At 35.3% G+C, this 16,529-nt stretch overlaps 1 protein-coding gene across 3 annotated transcripts in view; it reads left to right on the top strand.

Moving 5' to 3' along the window:
• Positions 1-16,529, top strand: part of TDRD10 (tudor domain containing 10) — a 43,307-nt gene that overhangs the window by 8,202 nt on the left and 18,576 nt on the right. For all 3 annotated transcript variants that reach the window (XM_074223384.1, XM_074223382.1, XM_074223383.1), the window contains exons 3-4: positions 5,999-6,078; positions 11,711-11,769. In XM_074223384.1, coding sequence (XP_074079485.1) covers positions 5,999-6,078; positions 11,711-11,769 — 139 coding nt within the window. The remainder of the gene's footprint in view (positions 1-5,998; positions 6,079-11,710; positions 11,770-16,529) is intronic.

The raw sequence follows: 16,529 nt of genomic DNA, 5'->3' as shown, positions 1-16,529 counted from the left end.
GGGCTCCTGAGACTACTTTGTATCATCTGCATTTTCTGTGGGTGAAAAATAAAGGTTATCCTCTATGTATGTGCATTGAGTATTTGTAAGAGAACTCTGGACCTTGTAACCTAGTTGTGGGAATTTAGAGCTGATGCATATTTGGAAATTGTCTGAAAACTTGCAGGATGAAGTCTGAGTTGTCCTCTGAGAATCTGGAAAATAATAACACTTGATATACCAAGAAAGCAACACCAGAACCAAACCAAGGCCACACAGCTAGGTAATTATTAAGTGTCTGAGTCCGGATTTGAACCCAGGTACTCCTGACTCCAGGGCCGATGCTTTATCCACTGTGCCACCTAGCCACCCTGGTACATATATATTTTGATAAACATGTTTACAGATTAGTAATTTTTGGTATGAGGAATTAAGATTAAGGGAAAGAGATACATAAGAGATAATTTTTATAAAGTGATGATCAAATTCTTAAGAGTTGGGCTTTTGTACCTGTGTTTTGTTTTTGTTTTTCTTCCTCTGGATGGGGATAACATAGTCCATAGTCAGTCTAATTCAGTTGTCCTAGCTCTCTGGACTGCTGAGAGGAGCTGCTTCCATCAAGGTTATTCATCTCACAATGTTGTTGTTAATGTGTGCATTGTTCTCTTGGTTCTATTCCCTTCACTTAGCATCAGATCCCATAAATCATTCCATGTTTCTCTAGAGTTCTACCATTTATGGTTTCTTATAGAACAATAGTATTCCATAGAATTCATGTATTATTGTTCTATAAGCCATTCCTCAATTGATGGACATCCCCTCAATTTCCAGTTCTTTGCCACTTCAGAAAGAGCTGCCATGAATATTTTAGAACATGTAGGACTTTTTCCTTTTTCTATAATTTCTTCTGGATATAGACCTAGAATTGGAATTACTGTGCCAAAGGGTATGAACAGTTTTATTGCTCTTTGGGCATAGTTCCATATTGCTCTCCAGAAAGGTTAGATCCATTACAATTCCATCAGCAATCCTCCCACAACCTCTCCAACATTGATCATTTTCCCTTTTTCTCATCTTGGCCAATCTGATAGGTGTGAGATGATACCTCATTGTTGTTTTAATTTGCATTTCTCTAATCAATAATGATTTGGAGCATTTTTTATATGACTATAGCTTTAATTTCTTCATTTGAAAACTGACATCTATCATTTGGGGAATGACTGGTGACCTTATAAATTTGATGCAGTTCTCTATATATTTTAGAAATGAAGATTGTTTCCCAGCTTTCTGATTTTCCTTTTAATTTTGGCAACATTGGTTTTATTAGTGCAAAAACTTTTTAATTTAATGTAGTCAAAATCATTCATTTTGCAGTTTATAATGTGCTTTATTCTTGTTTGGTCATAAATTTTCCCCTTCCATAGATCTGACTATCTGTCAAATATTCTATCTGAATATTTCTTGGTCTATTAATTTATCTATGGTATGACTCTTTATGTCTAAATTCTGTGGCTTAAGATAAACAGAGATTAAGTGACTTGCCCAGGGTCACAAAGCTAGAAAATGCCTGAAGCCACATTTGAACTCAAGTCTTCCTGATAACAGGCCCAATCCTCTGTCCACTGAGTCACCTAGCTGCCTCCTAAGCATATGCAGTTGAGTACAAAGATATAAATGTAAGGGGAGAAGTGGAAATGAGAGAGAAAATAAGTGAGAGATTAATTCTAAGTAAAGCAAACTCAAAAGATGTACAAAAATATTTATAGCGTTTTTTTTGAGATAGCAAAGAAGATTATACTTGCAAATTGGGGAATGGATGAACAGCTATCATACATAAATATGATGGAATACTATTGTGCTCTAAGAAGGGATGAAAGGGATAGTTTCAGAAAAAGTTGGGAAGACAAACAGAGTGAAGTTATCAGAATCAGGATAATTTGTATAAAGATAATAAATTGTATAAAAACAATTTTTCAGAAAATTGGGAATTTTGATAAATGTAATAACTAAACATGATTCCAGAGAACTAATGATAAAATATGCTGTCCACTTCCTAACTGAAAGATAAAGAACTTGTGAGTAAAGAATGAGGCATATAAAAATTTGAGATTATAGCCAATGAGGAAATTAATTTTGTTTTACCATATAAGTTTATAATGGGGTTTTTGTTTTTCTTTCCCAATTTGGGGGTTAGGATAGGAGGGAGAGAGTGGGTTCTTGTGGATTAAAAATATTTAATTTTAGGGATGGATAGGTGGTGCAGTGGATACAAAGCACTGGAATCAAAATTCAAATCTGGCGTCAGACACTTAATAATTGTCTAGCTGGGTGACTGAACCCCATTGCCTTGAAAAAAACAAAAAAAATATAAATTTTCTAAAAAACATTACAGTATTCCAGCTGAGAGGTGATTAGGGGTGTTTGTGATTTAACTGGAGAGAATGGGCCAGAATAGTACCTAAATTAACTTTTGCATGCAATTTAATACTGGAAAGGATAGCTATTGTGTTGAATAACAATATTAGATTTCAAAAAAAAATTTTACATGCTATAACTATGAACAAAATCTAAAATGAGGAAATTTATTAAAGAAAGATAGAAACTCTGTGCTTAATCTTAAAAGAAATCAGCTATCAAGGATAAGATGGGAGATATGTGACTAAAAATCATTCATGTGAAAAAGATCCAAGGTCTACAAGGGCAATCTGAGTCAACTTTGTAAGATGCCAGCTAAGAAAATGAATGAATGGAGTTTAATAGACTGTCCAAAGCAGAACATTTGAATCTGAGCTTGAACCCAGATCAGATTCTGACTGATATTTATTAACTGAGCAAATTACTTAACTTATTTGAGCCACGAGTTTTTTCCCTTGTTGTGAGTGACAGGTTTTTGTTTATGTTTTTTGTTTTTTTTGGGGGGGGGTTGCAAGGCAATGGGCTTAAATGATTTGCTGAAGGTCACACAGCTAGGCAAATTTTAAATGTCTGAGGCTGGTTTTGAACTCAGGTACTCTTGACTCCAGGACTGGTGTTCTATCCACTGTGCCACCTAGCTGCCTCAAGTGACAGCCTTTGTAAGTGATGGTTTATTATGTGGAATTTCACACTGTACTTGAGAACAAGTGGTATCATTAGGGAAATTGAAAATGCTATTCTATCAAGCCTGATCAGATTATGTTTAGAATTGTGTGTACAGTTCTGTGGGCCATATTTAGGAAACAGCTGGAGTATATCCATAGGAGAGGGAGCCAAGAGCTTCATTTAAGGGACAACTTGGAGGACTGGATTGTTTACAATAAAGAAAAGATTTGAGGGATAATATGACAGTTGCCTTAAAATATTAGAAGAGCTTTGGCTAGATTTGAATATTATCAAAATCATAAAAGCTTCAGCTTTGAAAGGATTCCCCCTGAATTTCCCTCAACATTACTAACAAGTTATTTAGCAGCCAGTCTTGTGTGGATTCACTCACACTAACTTTGCTTCTGTAGTGTGGTTGACAAGTCAACCATTATTTATTTGTCCAGTGCTACCATTCTGCCTGAGAAACTGAAACATACCCTAAGTTGATTTGGTTTGGAGGGACATAAAAATATTTATCAAGAGCATTTCTTCTAAGTCAGAGGATCTGGGTTCATAATTTTGCCCCTGAGACTTATTACCTAGGACAGATATCTTTCCCCATGCCTCAGTTTCCTTATCTGTAAAATAGGGACCTAGACTAAATGATCTCTGAGGTATCTTTAATTTATAGATCTATAATCCTATATAAAATACAGATTCTAAGTGTGTGTGTGTGTGTGTGTGTAGATCTAGATACACATACATATACATACAGAGATATGTTTCTAATTTATTGTATGACCAACTTTTATACAAAGAAAATCATAGGAGGAAAAATACTGTTCCAGAATTGATGTCTTTGTTATGGTTGTGGAAGGTCTGTGAGGGGCCTATTTCTCATTTACAGTTAAGATGCAGAGGCAGCTAGGTGGCACAATGGATAGAGCTCTGGGCTCAGGAGGACCTGAGCTCAAATCTGGCTTCAGCATTGCCTTTCAAAAACAAAAGAAAAGGTTAAAAAAAAATAAAGTTAAGATGCAAAGTCTGTATATGTTAATTGAATCATCCATTCATCACATTCCAACAATAAAAAAAACTTCAATTTAATAAGCCATTGGATGAAGTGGAAATGAAGTTGCACATGAAATGTTTGGATTTGTAAGAACATGTGGTAACATACTGTGGGACCTGTAGAAAACCAAGGAGAAGATATTCCAGCTTAAACCCTTACAAGGAATTGAGTGATGGAAGTGAAGTGGATTGGATAGCAGAGTTTCAGCCTTGCTCTTGGTCTTTTTTCCTTCTCCATACCTTTGACTAGAGGAAGCCCTTGAAAATTTCAGAGATATGGAGGATTTGTATTATTTGTTGGCCATCCAACTACAACCTCCTGAGTTTTGGAGGCCAGGACTTTTTCTCATATCAACTTTTTTTTTTTTTTTTTTTGCAAGGCAGTGGGGTTAAGTGGCTTGCCCAAGACCACACAGCTAGGTAATTATTAAGTGTCTGAGGCTAGATTTGAACTCAGGTACTCCTGATGCCAGGGCCAGTGCTCTATCCACTGTGCCACCTAGCTGCCTCTCATATTACCTTCTTAATCAGATGACACCAGGGAGCCCAAAGCATATTGGATGCAGAGTCTGAGCCCAACAGAAGAACTTCACCAGAACAAAGAGAAGGAGAAAAATGGATCTTCTCCTTTGCCACAAATGTCTCCAAATTATGGCCTATTTTACCCTGAGCTCTATATACTGGTGGGGAAATATGTATATTGTTAATTTTTTTGTGGAATGTTTTCTACCAACTATTCTTACTATACCATCTCAGTAAATACTTTCTGAAGTAATAGTTGTACTTTGGTATCGAAGAAGATCAAGATATTAGGGAAATGATGTCATGACTTGCACATAACATTGATTAAAGTGAAGGGGCCTTGTGCAAAGATACCATGCTCATTATCTTATGTGAGCCTAATGACCTGACATAGATCAGGATGGTTGGTTACCAGTAGGAGACCTTGATCTCTTAGAGTCAGGTCTTTTCCGTATCACTAAGACTCATTGGCAGTATGGTATTGTTTTTCGATGGTCTAATACACCTTACGGTGATAAACTTTGGACAGTATGGTAAAGTTAAACTGTCTCTCAATGGTCTAATTTCAAGTTAATTGGTTAATTGATAATGAACTGATATTTATGTTAGGAAGCACATTGCTAGGGAATCATGAGGTATAGCATTAGGAAATCACCTTCCAACTCCTTAGACCCAACCCTAGAACCCTGAGGGTACACAATAGCTGACCTCTGGGCCAGACTGACCTGACCTGTCAATGAGAGAGGGTTAAGAAAGTTTACCTAGAATATATATATGTGTATGTTCTCTCTTTCTTTTTCTGATCCCTTCCCTATCTCTCCCTCCTTTCTTCCCCCCCACTCTAATCCCTTTCCTTTCTCCCCCCCCATTTATTTCCTCCTTTCTTCCTCTCTCTGCCTCTTCTCTCTCCCTCCCCCCAGCTTTAAAAGATATATAGCTTTAGAGGAATATGTCAACTTTGGGTACCATCATAAGATTAATTTGTCATAAAATTGTAGCTTTGTGTATGTCTGTAGAGAGGTTGCCACATGGTAGTGTCTTATTTAAATTTTATTCCAAAATATGACATAATAAGGTGTCTCAAGACCTGAGTTTGGGTCTGTCCTCTGCTACTTAACTGTCTGTGTAATCTCTCAGGGCCTTCAGTATCCTTGTCTGTAAAACAAGGAGGTTAGACTGAATGTCTTCTGAGACTCCTTCCAACTCTAGCTCTCTGATCCAGTGAGCACAGTAGTGATGGCATTTGAAGCAGAGAGCTTCTCTTGAAGTTTCTAATTTATTGTATGACTAACTTTTATACAAAGAAAATGATAGGAGGAAAAATACTGTTCAAGAATTGATGTCTTTGTTGTGGTTGTGTCAGGTCTGTGAGCAGCAGTGAACACCGACCTTTTACCAAGTACCCCAAGAAGAATGGGAAATCAGAGCAGCATAAAACCTTAGGTGAGTAGAGTCTAATAGGGTTCACAAGAATAATCATTTAGATGCTACTTAGGGGGCTTGCTGGCTAACACAATAACCAATTCATATATATATATATATATATATATATATATATCTGTTTATGGAAATATGGTGAAGAAAGTTGTAAGTGTATTTTGGTGAGATTTTCGCTTGCTTTTGCCTCAAAGGATTAGCACTAGTAGTTCCATAGGTCAATTTATGCTTATTTTTATATGTTTATTTTATGAACACTCTTATTTCCTATTTAAGGATATTATATCATTTTTTAAAAAAATAAAATTTTATTGAAATATTTTGCTTTCATATCATTTAAATTTCTCACAGTACTTCTCTCCCTGCCTTGTCCCCAAGAAACATCCCATATAATAAAGAAATAAATCAGAAAAATTAATAAATAAAAAGATATGCCATCTTCCACACTTATGATTAGGGGTACCACTTCAGTGTGCTTTCTTTGCATTTGTGGTATATCAGTTAGCAATCATTGATTGCTTGTTTCTTCTTTCCTAAGACTCAATCTCACTGAAGTGATCACTTTATAAAAATCAAAACTTTTCACACAGATAAGAATTAGTGAATACTAGATTTTTCTTTATGCTTGTATGTATGTATGTATGTACACATATATAGCTAACTAAATAAATATGGATACATAGATACGCAAATTATATATATACACACAGACATATAGACACAATATTCTAAAAACAATTAAAGCTTAAAAGTGATATGTACATATGTGTAATTGATATACACACACATCAGAGAGTGAAACAATAGAAAGGACAATGAGCACGGATGAAGGGGGAAGTGTTCGTTTGGATAGGAGGCAAATAGTATCTCATACTGCTTGCCAAGAGTCAGAATCAGCTTCTCCAGTATTTCAGCCTTCTTTTAAAAGGGAAAGGAAATTATCCACCAACTTAAATTAATGGACATTAAAGCACTGAACCAGTTAAGTGAAGGGAGATGTGGCTTCCTTTGACCACTACAGTCTCACTAATGTATGTATGCCCATTGGTTGTAAAGGGGGAAAAATAACCTTTGTTTCTTAGCACTTGATCAAAGCTCAGAGGAGGGGAGGGGACCTGGCACCCAGAGATTGGGTATCCTGCTTTATTCTTTGGCTTTTCTTCCCACCTGATAGGAGCAGGAAGAATGCCTGCTCATCCCAATTTCTAGCCTTTGCCTCCCAAAATGGAGAGGTTTCTCCAAAATTGGAGTACAAAATTATTATCTAGTGATAAACTTTGAGATAGTGGCTGTGTGAGTTTCCCCTCTTACAGGGTAAAAGGGCTACTATCATGTATGTGTATATGTGTTTTTATGTATATATATGTATATATATGTATGTATGTATATATTCGTAGACACAAACATTTAGATACTCTCCTTTTGTCATTATATCAAACAATTTTGAGGGACTATATCCCCAACTGTATCAGGTGATGAGTATAACATTCTTTCCTGCCTTTTTGTTATATGGAAGGTCATTTTTCATCACATATTGTTGAGGGCTAGCATTTTTCTAATTGCTAAGATTTTAACAGTAATATATATTACAAAATTTTTCCTTCTCTATGGGTTCTCTTCTAATTCAGTCTTTTTTTAAAATTGAAATATTATTTTTCTAATTATATGCTATGGTAGTTTTTCAGCATTCATCCATTTGCAAATTTATGAATTCCAAATTTTTCTACTTCCCTTCCTTCCTTTCCCCCCTCCCCATAGCTGTGAACAGTCTGGTAAAAGCTGTGTTTAGTATATTTACAAATTAGTCATTTTGTGTAAAAGGAATTAGAACTAAAGGGGAAAAAAAAACCCCATGAAATAAGAAGGAAAGAAAGGTCACTATAGTATGCATTCAAATTCCATGGTTTTGTTGTTGTTGTTGTTGTTGTTCTGGATGTGGATGGCATTATCTACAGAAGATCTCCTGGAGTTGTTCTTGATCTCTGAACTGCTGAGAGGAGCTGCATCCTTCATAGTTGACCATCTCACAATGTTGTTGTTAATGTGTACAATGTTCTCTTGGTTCTGCTCCCTTCACCGAATATCAGTTGATATAATTCTTTCCATGCTTCTCTAAAGCCCAATCTCTCATGATTGCTTATAAAACAATAGTAGCTCCATAACATTCATATACTATAACTTATTTAGCCATTCTCCATTTGATGAGCATCCCTTCAGTGTCCAATTCTTTGCCACCACACAAAGCTGCTTTAAATATTTTCAAACATTTTTTATGATATCTTTTGGATATAGGCCTAGTATTGCTATTGCTGGGTATGAGCAGTTTCATTGCTTTTTGAGCAATGTGTTTTGAGCATAGTTCCAGATTGTGCACCAGAATGGCTGGATCAGTTCACAATTCCATCAACAATGCATCTAATTCATCTTGATTGATTTTTGTTCCTGCAAAAGCTTTTTTTTTACATAATAATACAATTTTATATACTAGAAATTAACATTTTTTCTTTTTTTTGTTCTTCTTTCCTCTTTCTTTAACATTCTCCCTTGTAGGCAGCTAGGTGGTGCAGTGGATAGAGCATTGATCTTGAAATCAGGAGGACCTGAGTTCAAATGTGACCTCAGACACTTAATAATTGCCTAGCTGTGTGACCTGGGGCAAGTCACTTAATCCCATTGCCTTAAGTAAATAAAAATTTTAAAAAATATATTCTCCCACTAGTCATAGTTGTGAACAAGATAAGATGATTTTCTTCCACTTTTTTAATGATGGCCCTTCATGTTCAGATTGCATTTCCATTTTAAACATAGTATATGGTTTAAGTTTTTTGGTCTGAATCTAATTTATTTTTTTTTCCCCTAGCCATTATTATCACAAAAGAAATCCTTCCCTCATTGGCTTATCTTGAATTTATCAAATACTGAGTTGCTAATTTTGATTGCTTCTGCTTTTTGCTTACCATTCCTTTACACCTGATATTCTTTTCTGTTTTTTAATCAGTACATAGTTTTGATGATTATTGTTTTTGTTTTGTTTTGATTTTTGGTTTTTGTAAGGCAATGAGGTTAGGTGACTTGCTGAAGGTCACACAGCTAGGTGATCATCAAGTGTGTGAGTTCAAATTTGAACTCAGGTCCTCCTGACTCCAGGGCTGGTGCTCTACTGCGCCACCTAGCTGCCTGATTATTGTTTTTGTAAAAGTACTTGTAGGATGGTGAGAAGTGTATATTCTTCCATTCACAGTTTTCTATAGATCATCCACATCTTTTATTTCAACAATTTGTTGAGCTCTGTTTTTAAAAGAATATTTATCAGTTCATACCAAATTTTTTCTTCTTGTTTTAATATCTTTCTCTGAGTTGAATAAATCTAATAGAAACATAAATCTGCCTGCTGTTTTTGTATTACTATCAATATCTTTGTTTTTAATTCTACTACTTTTTCCTTTTAAGAACATAATATGCTATTTGATTGTAAATATTTTTAAATGCTACTTTTAATTGTTACATTTAAACATCTTGCATTTTCCTTATTTGCTTCTTGATATGATCAGTTTTTGTTTTCCTTATCTGAAATAACTGCAATATTTCCTTTTCTAGAGTTGCCTGAAACATAATAGATTTTGTTCCATCTTTTATTTATTTCTGTATTTGTGTATATGATTTAAGTCTTTTTTTGTATTTGCGAAGTTATATTTTTGTATTAATAAATACAAACATTTTTAATTTCAAAATTGTTGGATATTTTTAAACAATTTATTCCTCTGTTTTCTTTATGTTGGAGAATTTAATCCATTTACTTTTAGGGTTATAATTAAATTTGTAACTTTAAATCCTTTCATCTAGTTTTCTTCTAATGTTAAGTTTACATTTAGTCTCTGAAGTTTGTGATCTTTATACAAATTTGATCCCATTCTACTGGCTTCTATTCCCTTCTATTACCCAGTCTTTCTCAAGTTCACTGAATTTACTTATTTTGATTTGTCACTATCTCTCTCATATTTTATTCTAACCTCCTTGCTTTATCACTACTACTCCTCAAAAACATCCTCTTAATTTCAATGACTTTAATTTGTAATGTCTCTTTTCAAGAAATGTTCTCATTCTATATACTGTGTTTCTCTTTTCCGTTTTTAAGATAATTTAGAATCTATTCCCAGGAATGTTTATCCTCAGTGAAGCAGCAGGATGAAATTGGAAGCTTTATGGGTTGAAGAGAGCAAGCCTGGCCTTTTTTTTTTTAATCCATTGTCCATTTTGATGTGATGACTTCTTTTCCTTTAATAGGCCTTTTCAATCTACTTTGCTCTGTTCCTCTCCAACAAGAAAGAGATGGTATTTAGAACAGGACCTTTGCATAGAGAAAATGTTTTCCTAAAGTGCACCACACCTTCCAACAAAGTTCATTATGAAACTATTTTTACCCCTCTTGCCTCTGTGTGTTTGCTTCATGATGTTAGCAGATCATTCCTTTTTTTTGTTGGCAGGTACCATAATGTTTGCATGGTTTTTTTTTTTTTTTTTTTTTTTTGCTAGGCAATGGGGTTAAGTGGCTTGCCCAAGGCCACACAGCTAGGTAATTATAAAGTGTCTAAGGCCTGACTTGAACTCAGGTACTACTGACCCCAGGGCCGTTGCTCTATATACTGCGCCACCTAGCTGCCCCTCTTTGCATGTTTTTTTTTATTAAATTTGCCTTTAGAAAAATCCCATCAGTACTTTCTATGTGAAAACCTAGGACTTTTGTGTACTTCCTCCAGATCTGGTCTTTTTTCTCAAAGATCTATGACCCTGAAGGAAATTCAAGTGATGCATTAGGCCTATCACAGGAGAATGTTTGGAGTCTGCTATGTTGGACCAGTTCACCATTTTTTGCCATTCCCATTGCTCTCAGTTCCACTTTTTTCCTTTTTTTTTTTTATTGTAATTGTTATTGTATAGGGACCAATTCTCAATTTCTGGAAATTCTGGAAATTGACTCATTTACTGGGCTTTCTAATGTTCATAGATTGAGCAAATTGTAGACCCTGAAAAATTGAGAGGAATAACTTTTAGAAAAATGTTTAAAGTTATATCTCTTTCCCACTTTTCAATCTTTCTGCTGCGTTCTTGTTTTCTCCTTTATAGAATTAGCATTAAATAATTGTAACCAGCTTTTCATTTTTGTCCCCTTCTCCACAACATGTTCCATCTAACTCTAGAGTTACCCATTTTTTTCTTTTCTCATTTTGAGGGTAGTCTGATTCACAAACTCCCTGTATCTCCCTCCCTCCTTCAGTTCAAAAATTAGGGTTGCAGTAGTGTTTGGAGTGCCACAAACAATAAAAGTGGGTGTCAGCATTTTGTCATATTTTTTATTTTTCTATAACTATCTTGTGTAAGTTTTTCTTGTCATTGCTGGTTTTTTCTCCACATGTATGCATTTTGTAGTTTATTTGGAATGATGTATGGAGAACTGTTTCCTAGGATTATCTCTCTCTCTCTGCCATCTTCTTAGAATTTCCCCTTTCCATATGTTTTCAACAGAGAAGTTCATTCATCAGAGACTGGTAAGTCTTCCCTAATCCTTTTGGGTGCACAGCAAGGGTACATTAAAATAGAGCTATAATCTTGTTCTTAATGTATTTTTTTCTCTCTGCAGGGCATAGGAAGAAAGAATCAGAGGTGTACGTTGGAAATCTTCCTTTGGACACTAAGGAGGTATTACTCCCCCTTTTTGAAAATGGTTTTCCTTTCTTGAGTAAAATTATTTCTTAATTTTTTTTAGAAGGTTCCATGTTCAAGCCAAAAATTTTTTATCCCACAGATTTGGAAGAATAAGTTTAAGAGGATTTGAGTGTTAGAAATATCCCTACCTTATTCAGTTGTCATTCTCTAGACATTTGAAGAGGGTCTGTGTCACAGATAATCTAAAATCAATTAAAGCATTTTTTTTGGAATGTATTCAACACTCTGAAGGGAACTTAATGAAGTTTAACTTTTAAAAGTGTCTGTGATGTGCAAAGCACTAATAAATAATAGTTCTTGCCTGCCTAGGTGAGGTGAAGTGGGAATTAGACATGCATATAAGGCCATGACTGTTATGGGACTTTAATTGACCCTGGGAAAATATTCATTTTCTGGAGGGCAAAGATTGTTTCTCTTCTTCTTTTTCTTTATATATACAGGGCCTAGTCCAGTTCTTGGCACAAAGCATTAATAAATGCTTATTGATTTGAGTAGTAGAGGCCATAAGAATAGCAAATGTGAAGAGAGACAGCTAATAGTATAAGAAGATATGATTACATACAAAATTATGTGATGCTATACATTCAGAGAAAAGGAATCCTTTTTTGTCTTTATGGTAGATGAGAGAATAGTCAGATGAAGATTTCATAAAGAAGGCAGAACAAAGCATGGGTAGTATTTGAATCATTATAGCAAAGGGCCTTGGATGAATAGGAAATATTCATGGACTAGCAAGTGCACTAATTAACCCTAGTAGAAGGTATGTATTAGGGCAAATTCAAATAAGTAAAGTTATACACATGTGCCAAATTAAGGTGGATTTTTGACTAAGCACAGTTTTGGTAGGAGTAGGACACCAATGAATTTTTTGAGCAAGAAAGTAAACAGTAATTACTTTTAAGTAATTCTTTAAGGACTATTAATATGAAGATTATTATAAAGGAAATATTCTCATGATGAGAAATGAGAATCAAAAAAGCCTTGGTTTCGAGGTCCAAATAAAGTATTGACAAGAATAGTTGGTGGGAAAGAATGGAAACAAACATAATCAAAAGAAAAATCCACAGAAATTAGTGGTTATAGGATATGAAAGATTGAGATGGACTAGGTATCATGGATGATTCTTAGTGTTTCAACAGTAAATGATTAACAATGTTGGCACTATTGATAGGGGATGAGGGGTAAGAAACTGGTTTCTTGGGGAGGAAAATGTTGAATTTGAGTAAGAAGAATAGATTAGAGATACAGATTTGCAAGAAATGTTAAAGCTGTGAGAAGGGATGAGCTCTTCATTAGACAAAATAGAGTTAAAAGTAAGCTGATGTTCTAAGACTGACCTGTGGAATACTTTACATTTTTTTCATTCACATTTGTTGAGCATTTGCAATATCAAGTCACTATGGCTAGATTGAATGAAAAAAAAATAAGATTCAGACACTCCCAACTATTTTCATGGAAAAAAAATAGATGGCAAATAGATAAATGGGACAACATAAGAAATACTGAGTGAAATAGGCAACAAGTGCTACAGGAATTGAAGAAATAGATATCATTCTTTGTCTTATTGGGGTATTTGAGGTTTTTAGGGGTTTTTTTTGTTTTTTATTTCAAGACAAATGGGGTTAAATGACTTGCCCAAGGCCACACAGCTGGGTAATTATTAAGTGTCTGAGACCTGATTTGAACCCAGGTACTCCTGACTCCAGCGCCACCTAGCCACCCTGGGAGTTTTTTGCTTTTTAAGGTTCCCACCAAAGTTTAAAATTATAGTCCTCATTTTTGAGTTTATCCTTGAAGAAGCTAAGATTTTATGCTAAGATGGTTCAGTGATCTTAACAAGTAAGAATATTCCCTGTAATAACACCAGCCTTAGCTTTTAATCCTTGCTGCTATTATTCATGATTTTCAATAAATCTTCCACAAGGAGTCCCCCCAATGTGAGATATTCCTGCATGGTTCCCAGTGGAATATATAGACTCTCTTCCTGTTACTCATCCTTGCTATATACTTGGCCTGACTCTTCCAGTTCTGTCTTTATGATGATATTCTGTTTCTTTTTCTGCATAATTCTTTTTTGTTTGTTTTATTTAAGGCAATGGGGTTAAGTTACTTGCCCAAGGCCTCACAGCTAGGCAATTATTATGTGTCTGAACTCAGATCCTCCTGACTCCAGGGCCAGTGCTTTATCCACTGTACCACCTAGCTGCCCCCTAGGCTGCTGCTTTTGAGATATTCTGTTTCAGGTGTGGAAAAGGTTTTGTAACATCTGAGTTGCCTTCCAACTCTGAGATTCTGTGACTAGATCTATTAACTAGGAGGTTCATCCAACAGTCTAAACATGAACTAGGCTGGGGGCCATGGAAATGAAAAGAAAAGGAGAAGTCTGAGGGAAAATTACGGATTTGGTGGCTTTCATACTTTGAGTTGAGTCAAATCCTCTAACTTGATTCTGTTTAGGATATGACAGATCTTTGAAAATCTCAAGCAATTTTTTTAGTCAACTAGGAATTATGTCAACATTTGTTTTCTCCCCCCTCTCTTTCCTCTCTTCTTACCTCACCTCCCCAAGACAACAAGCAATCTGACATAAGGGAAACATCAAGTTCTTTGTAATATTAGTGTGAGGGTTGATCACGGGAGTTCCATCATCAATTTTAACTTATCTGGAGCTGCCTTTGTACAGGATATTGTATGTATATAGGATATAGGTGTAAGATATTGATCTCAGATTGTCCCTAATCAACTTGGTGAGTCTACTGGTAGAATGAACCTTCTAGGGATCTTTGAAAGTATCTCTTATAGAGAGCATCAATACATCCATTGGCACTTTGTTGAGAGGAATAAAGATATGTATTATTAGGTTTCAGTGACTGCACCCTAAGATGAATCAGTTAGCTTGAAGCCACTTCTTGGAGTTTCCTAGAAGGGAAGGTTCACCAACAGAGGTTTTGCTCAAGATGAATGGGATTGCTTAAGAAGAGATGTAGCCAACAAGACTACTTTTGTTTGTTTTTTTCACCTTTGTCCTCTTTGCTTTCTTCCAAGAAGAATGTAAAACTATGAGAGAGAGAGAGAGAGAGAGAGAGAGAGAGAGAGAGAGAGAGAACGAGAGAGTGAGCTGCCTTAGAGTTGAAGGACATGTGCTTGTCCATATAGCCAGAGAAGAGGATTCTTGGATCTAAAGTTTCTGGAAAGCTTTGACTTTTTTTTTTTTTCCCTTGTCTGACCATAAGTCAGAGAACAGACACTTGAGTAGAATTTTCTGTCCAAAGAGATGGCAACTACTAGGTTAAATTAAAGCATTAAAAAAGTTCTCTAGAGAAAGGCAAGAAGGGGAAGTTCCTAGATAATTTCATAATCCCAGATTCCTAGTTGACAAAAAGGAGAATTTCTTAGATAGCAAGAATCTACTCTTTTATTCTTGGAAGGCAGGATTCTTGAGTGGCACCTCAAGGATTTCCTTACAAATAATGAGTCATTTGAATCAACAATTTAACCAGGTGCCTCCATATTTTCTACAAGAACACTACAAGATATTTTATTAAATGCTTTTCTGAAATCTAAGTACACTGAATTTACAGCATTCCCCTGAACCTACTAGTTTAATAACTCTCACAAAAGGAAATGAGATTAGTCTATCATGACTTAGCATAGTTGAAGCTGTGCTGGCTCTTTGTAAATCACTTCTTTTGTTCAATCTCCACTAACCATCTCTTTAATCATTCATCCTAGAATTTTCCCAAGAAGAGAAGACAAGATCATTGACCTGTAGTTTTCATCTTCTTTTTTCTTAAGTTTTTTTTTTTTTTAGGTTTTTGCAAGGCAAATGGGGTTAAGTGGCTTGCCCAAGGCCACACAGCTAGGCAATTACTAAGTGTCTGAGATTGGATTTGAACCCAGGTACTCCTGACTCCAGAGCCGGTGCTTTATCCACTGTGCCACCTAGCTGCCCCTTTTAAGTTTTTTAGAAAAATCTGAATATTTTCTCATCTCCTGTCCTGTAGTATCTCTTAGATTTCCAAAATATTTAAAATACCATTGACAGTTGTTTAATCACACCTACTAATAGGTAACAGATCCCTGTTAACCATTTGTTGTGTTATTTCCAGTACAAAAGTCATTCTCTTTGGCAGGAAACAAAACAGAAGCAAGATGAGAATTGATTACTTTCTCCACCCCACTTTCCATGCAGCATTCTTCTCCTTTCCTTTGATCCCTTTCCTTCTCTTGCAGTAATCTTTTTTGTTGTTCTTAGCTTTGCTTGTCAGCTTCAGCTCATTCTGAACTTTTAGCACTCCCAACACTCTTTTTACAGGACCATGCCATGCTCTTCTATTCGTCCTTTATCACCTATTCTTGCATCCATCTTCTGTACATGTCTTTCAAAAGAAAAGTTAGTTGGTGAGTCAGTGTGCATACACATTGATCTCTTCAGTTAACTTTTTCTTTCTCATTAGAATAGTTTCCCTTTATATCTTAAGAATTTTATTCCTATGTTTCCTGGGATGACTTTGCCTGTAGAATTTTAGTTCCTGGGATCTTGTGTTACTTTTTTCTCTAAAACTTTTGACCTTTTCTAAAGATTTAGGGTGCCATATCTGACTTTGTCAAGCTTTCATTTTATCCATACTAGTTCAAAACGAAATGGTCTCTTCACTGCAGGGTATTTATAAATACATTTCCATTCTGGCAGGTTTTTCATGAATCAGCTCTTATATAAAATTTCCCCTTGC

Source organism: Macrotis lagotis, chromosome 2 (assembly GCF_037893015.1).
Source record: "Macrotis lagotis isolate mMagLag1 chromosome 2, bilby.v1.9.chrom.fasta, whole genome shotgun sequence".
Taxonomy (NCBI): domain Eukaryota; kingdom Metazoa; phylum Chordata; class Mammalia; order Peramelemorphia; family Peramelidae; genus Macrotis; species Macrotis lagotis.
Note: the sequence above shows the minus strand (reverse complement) of the source record. Positions and strands in the feature narration are given on the sequence as shown.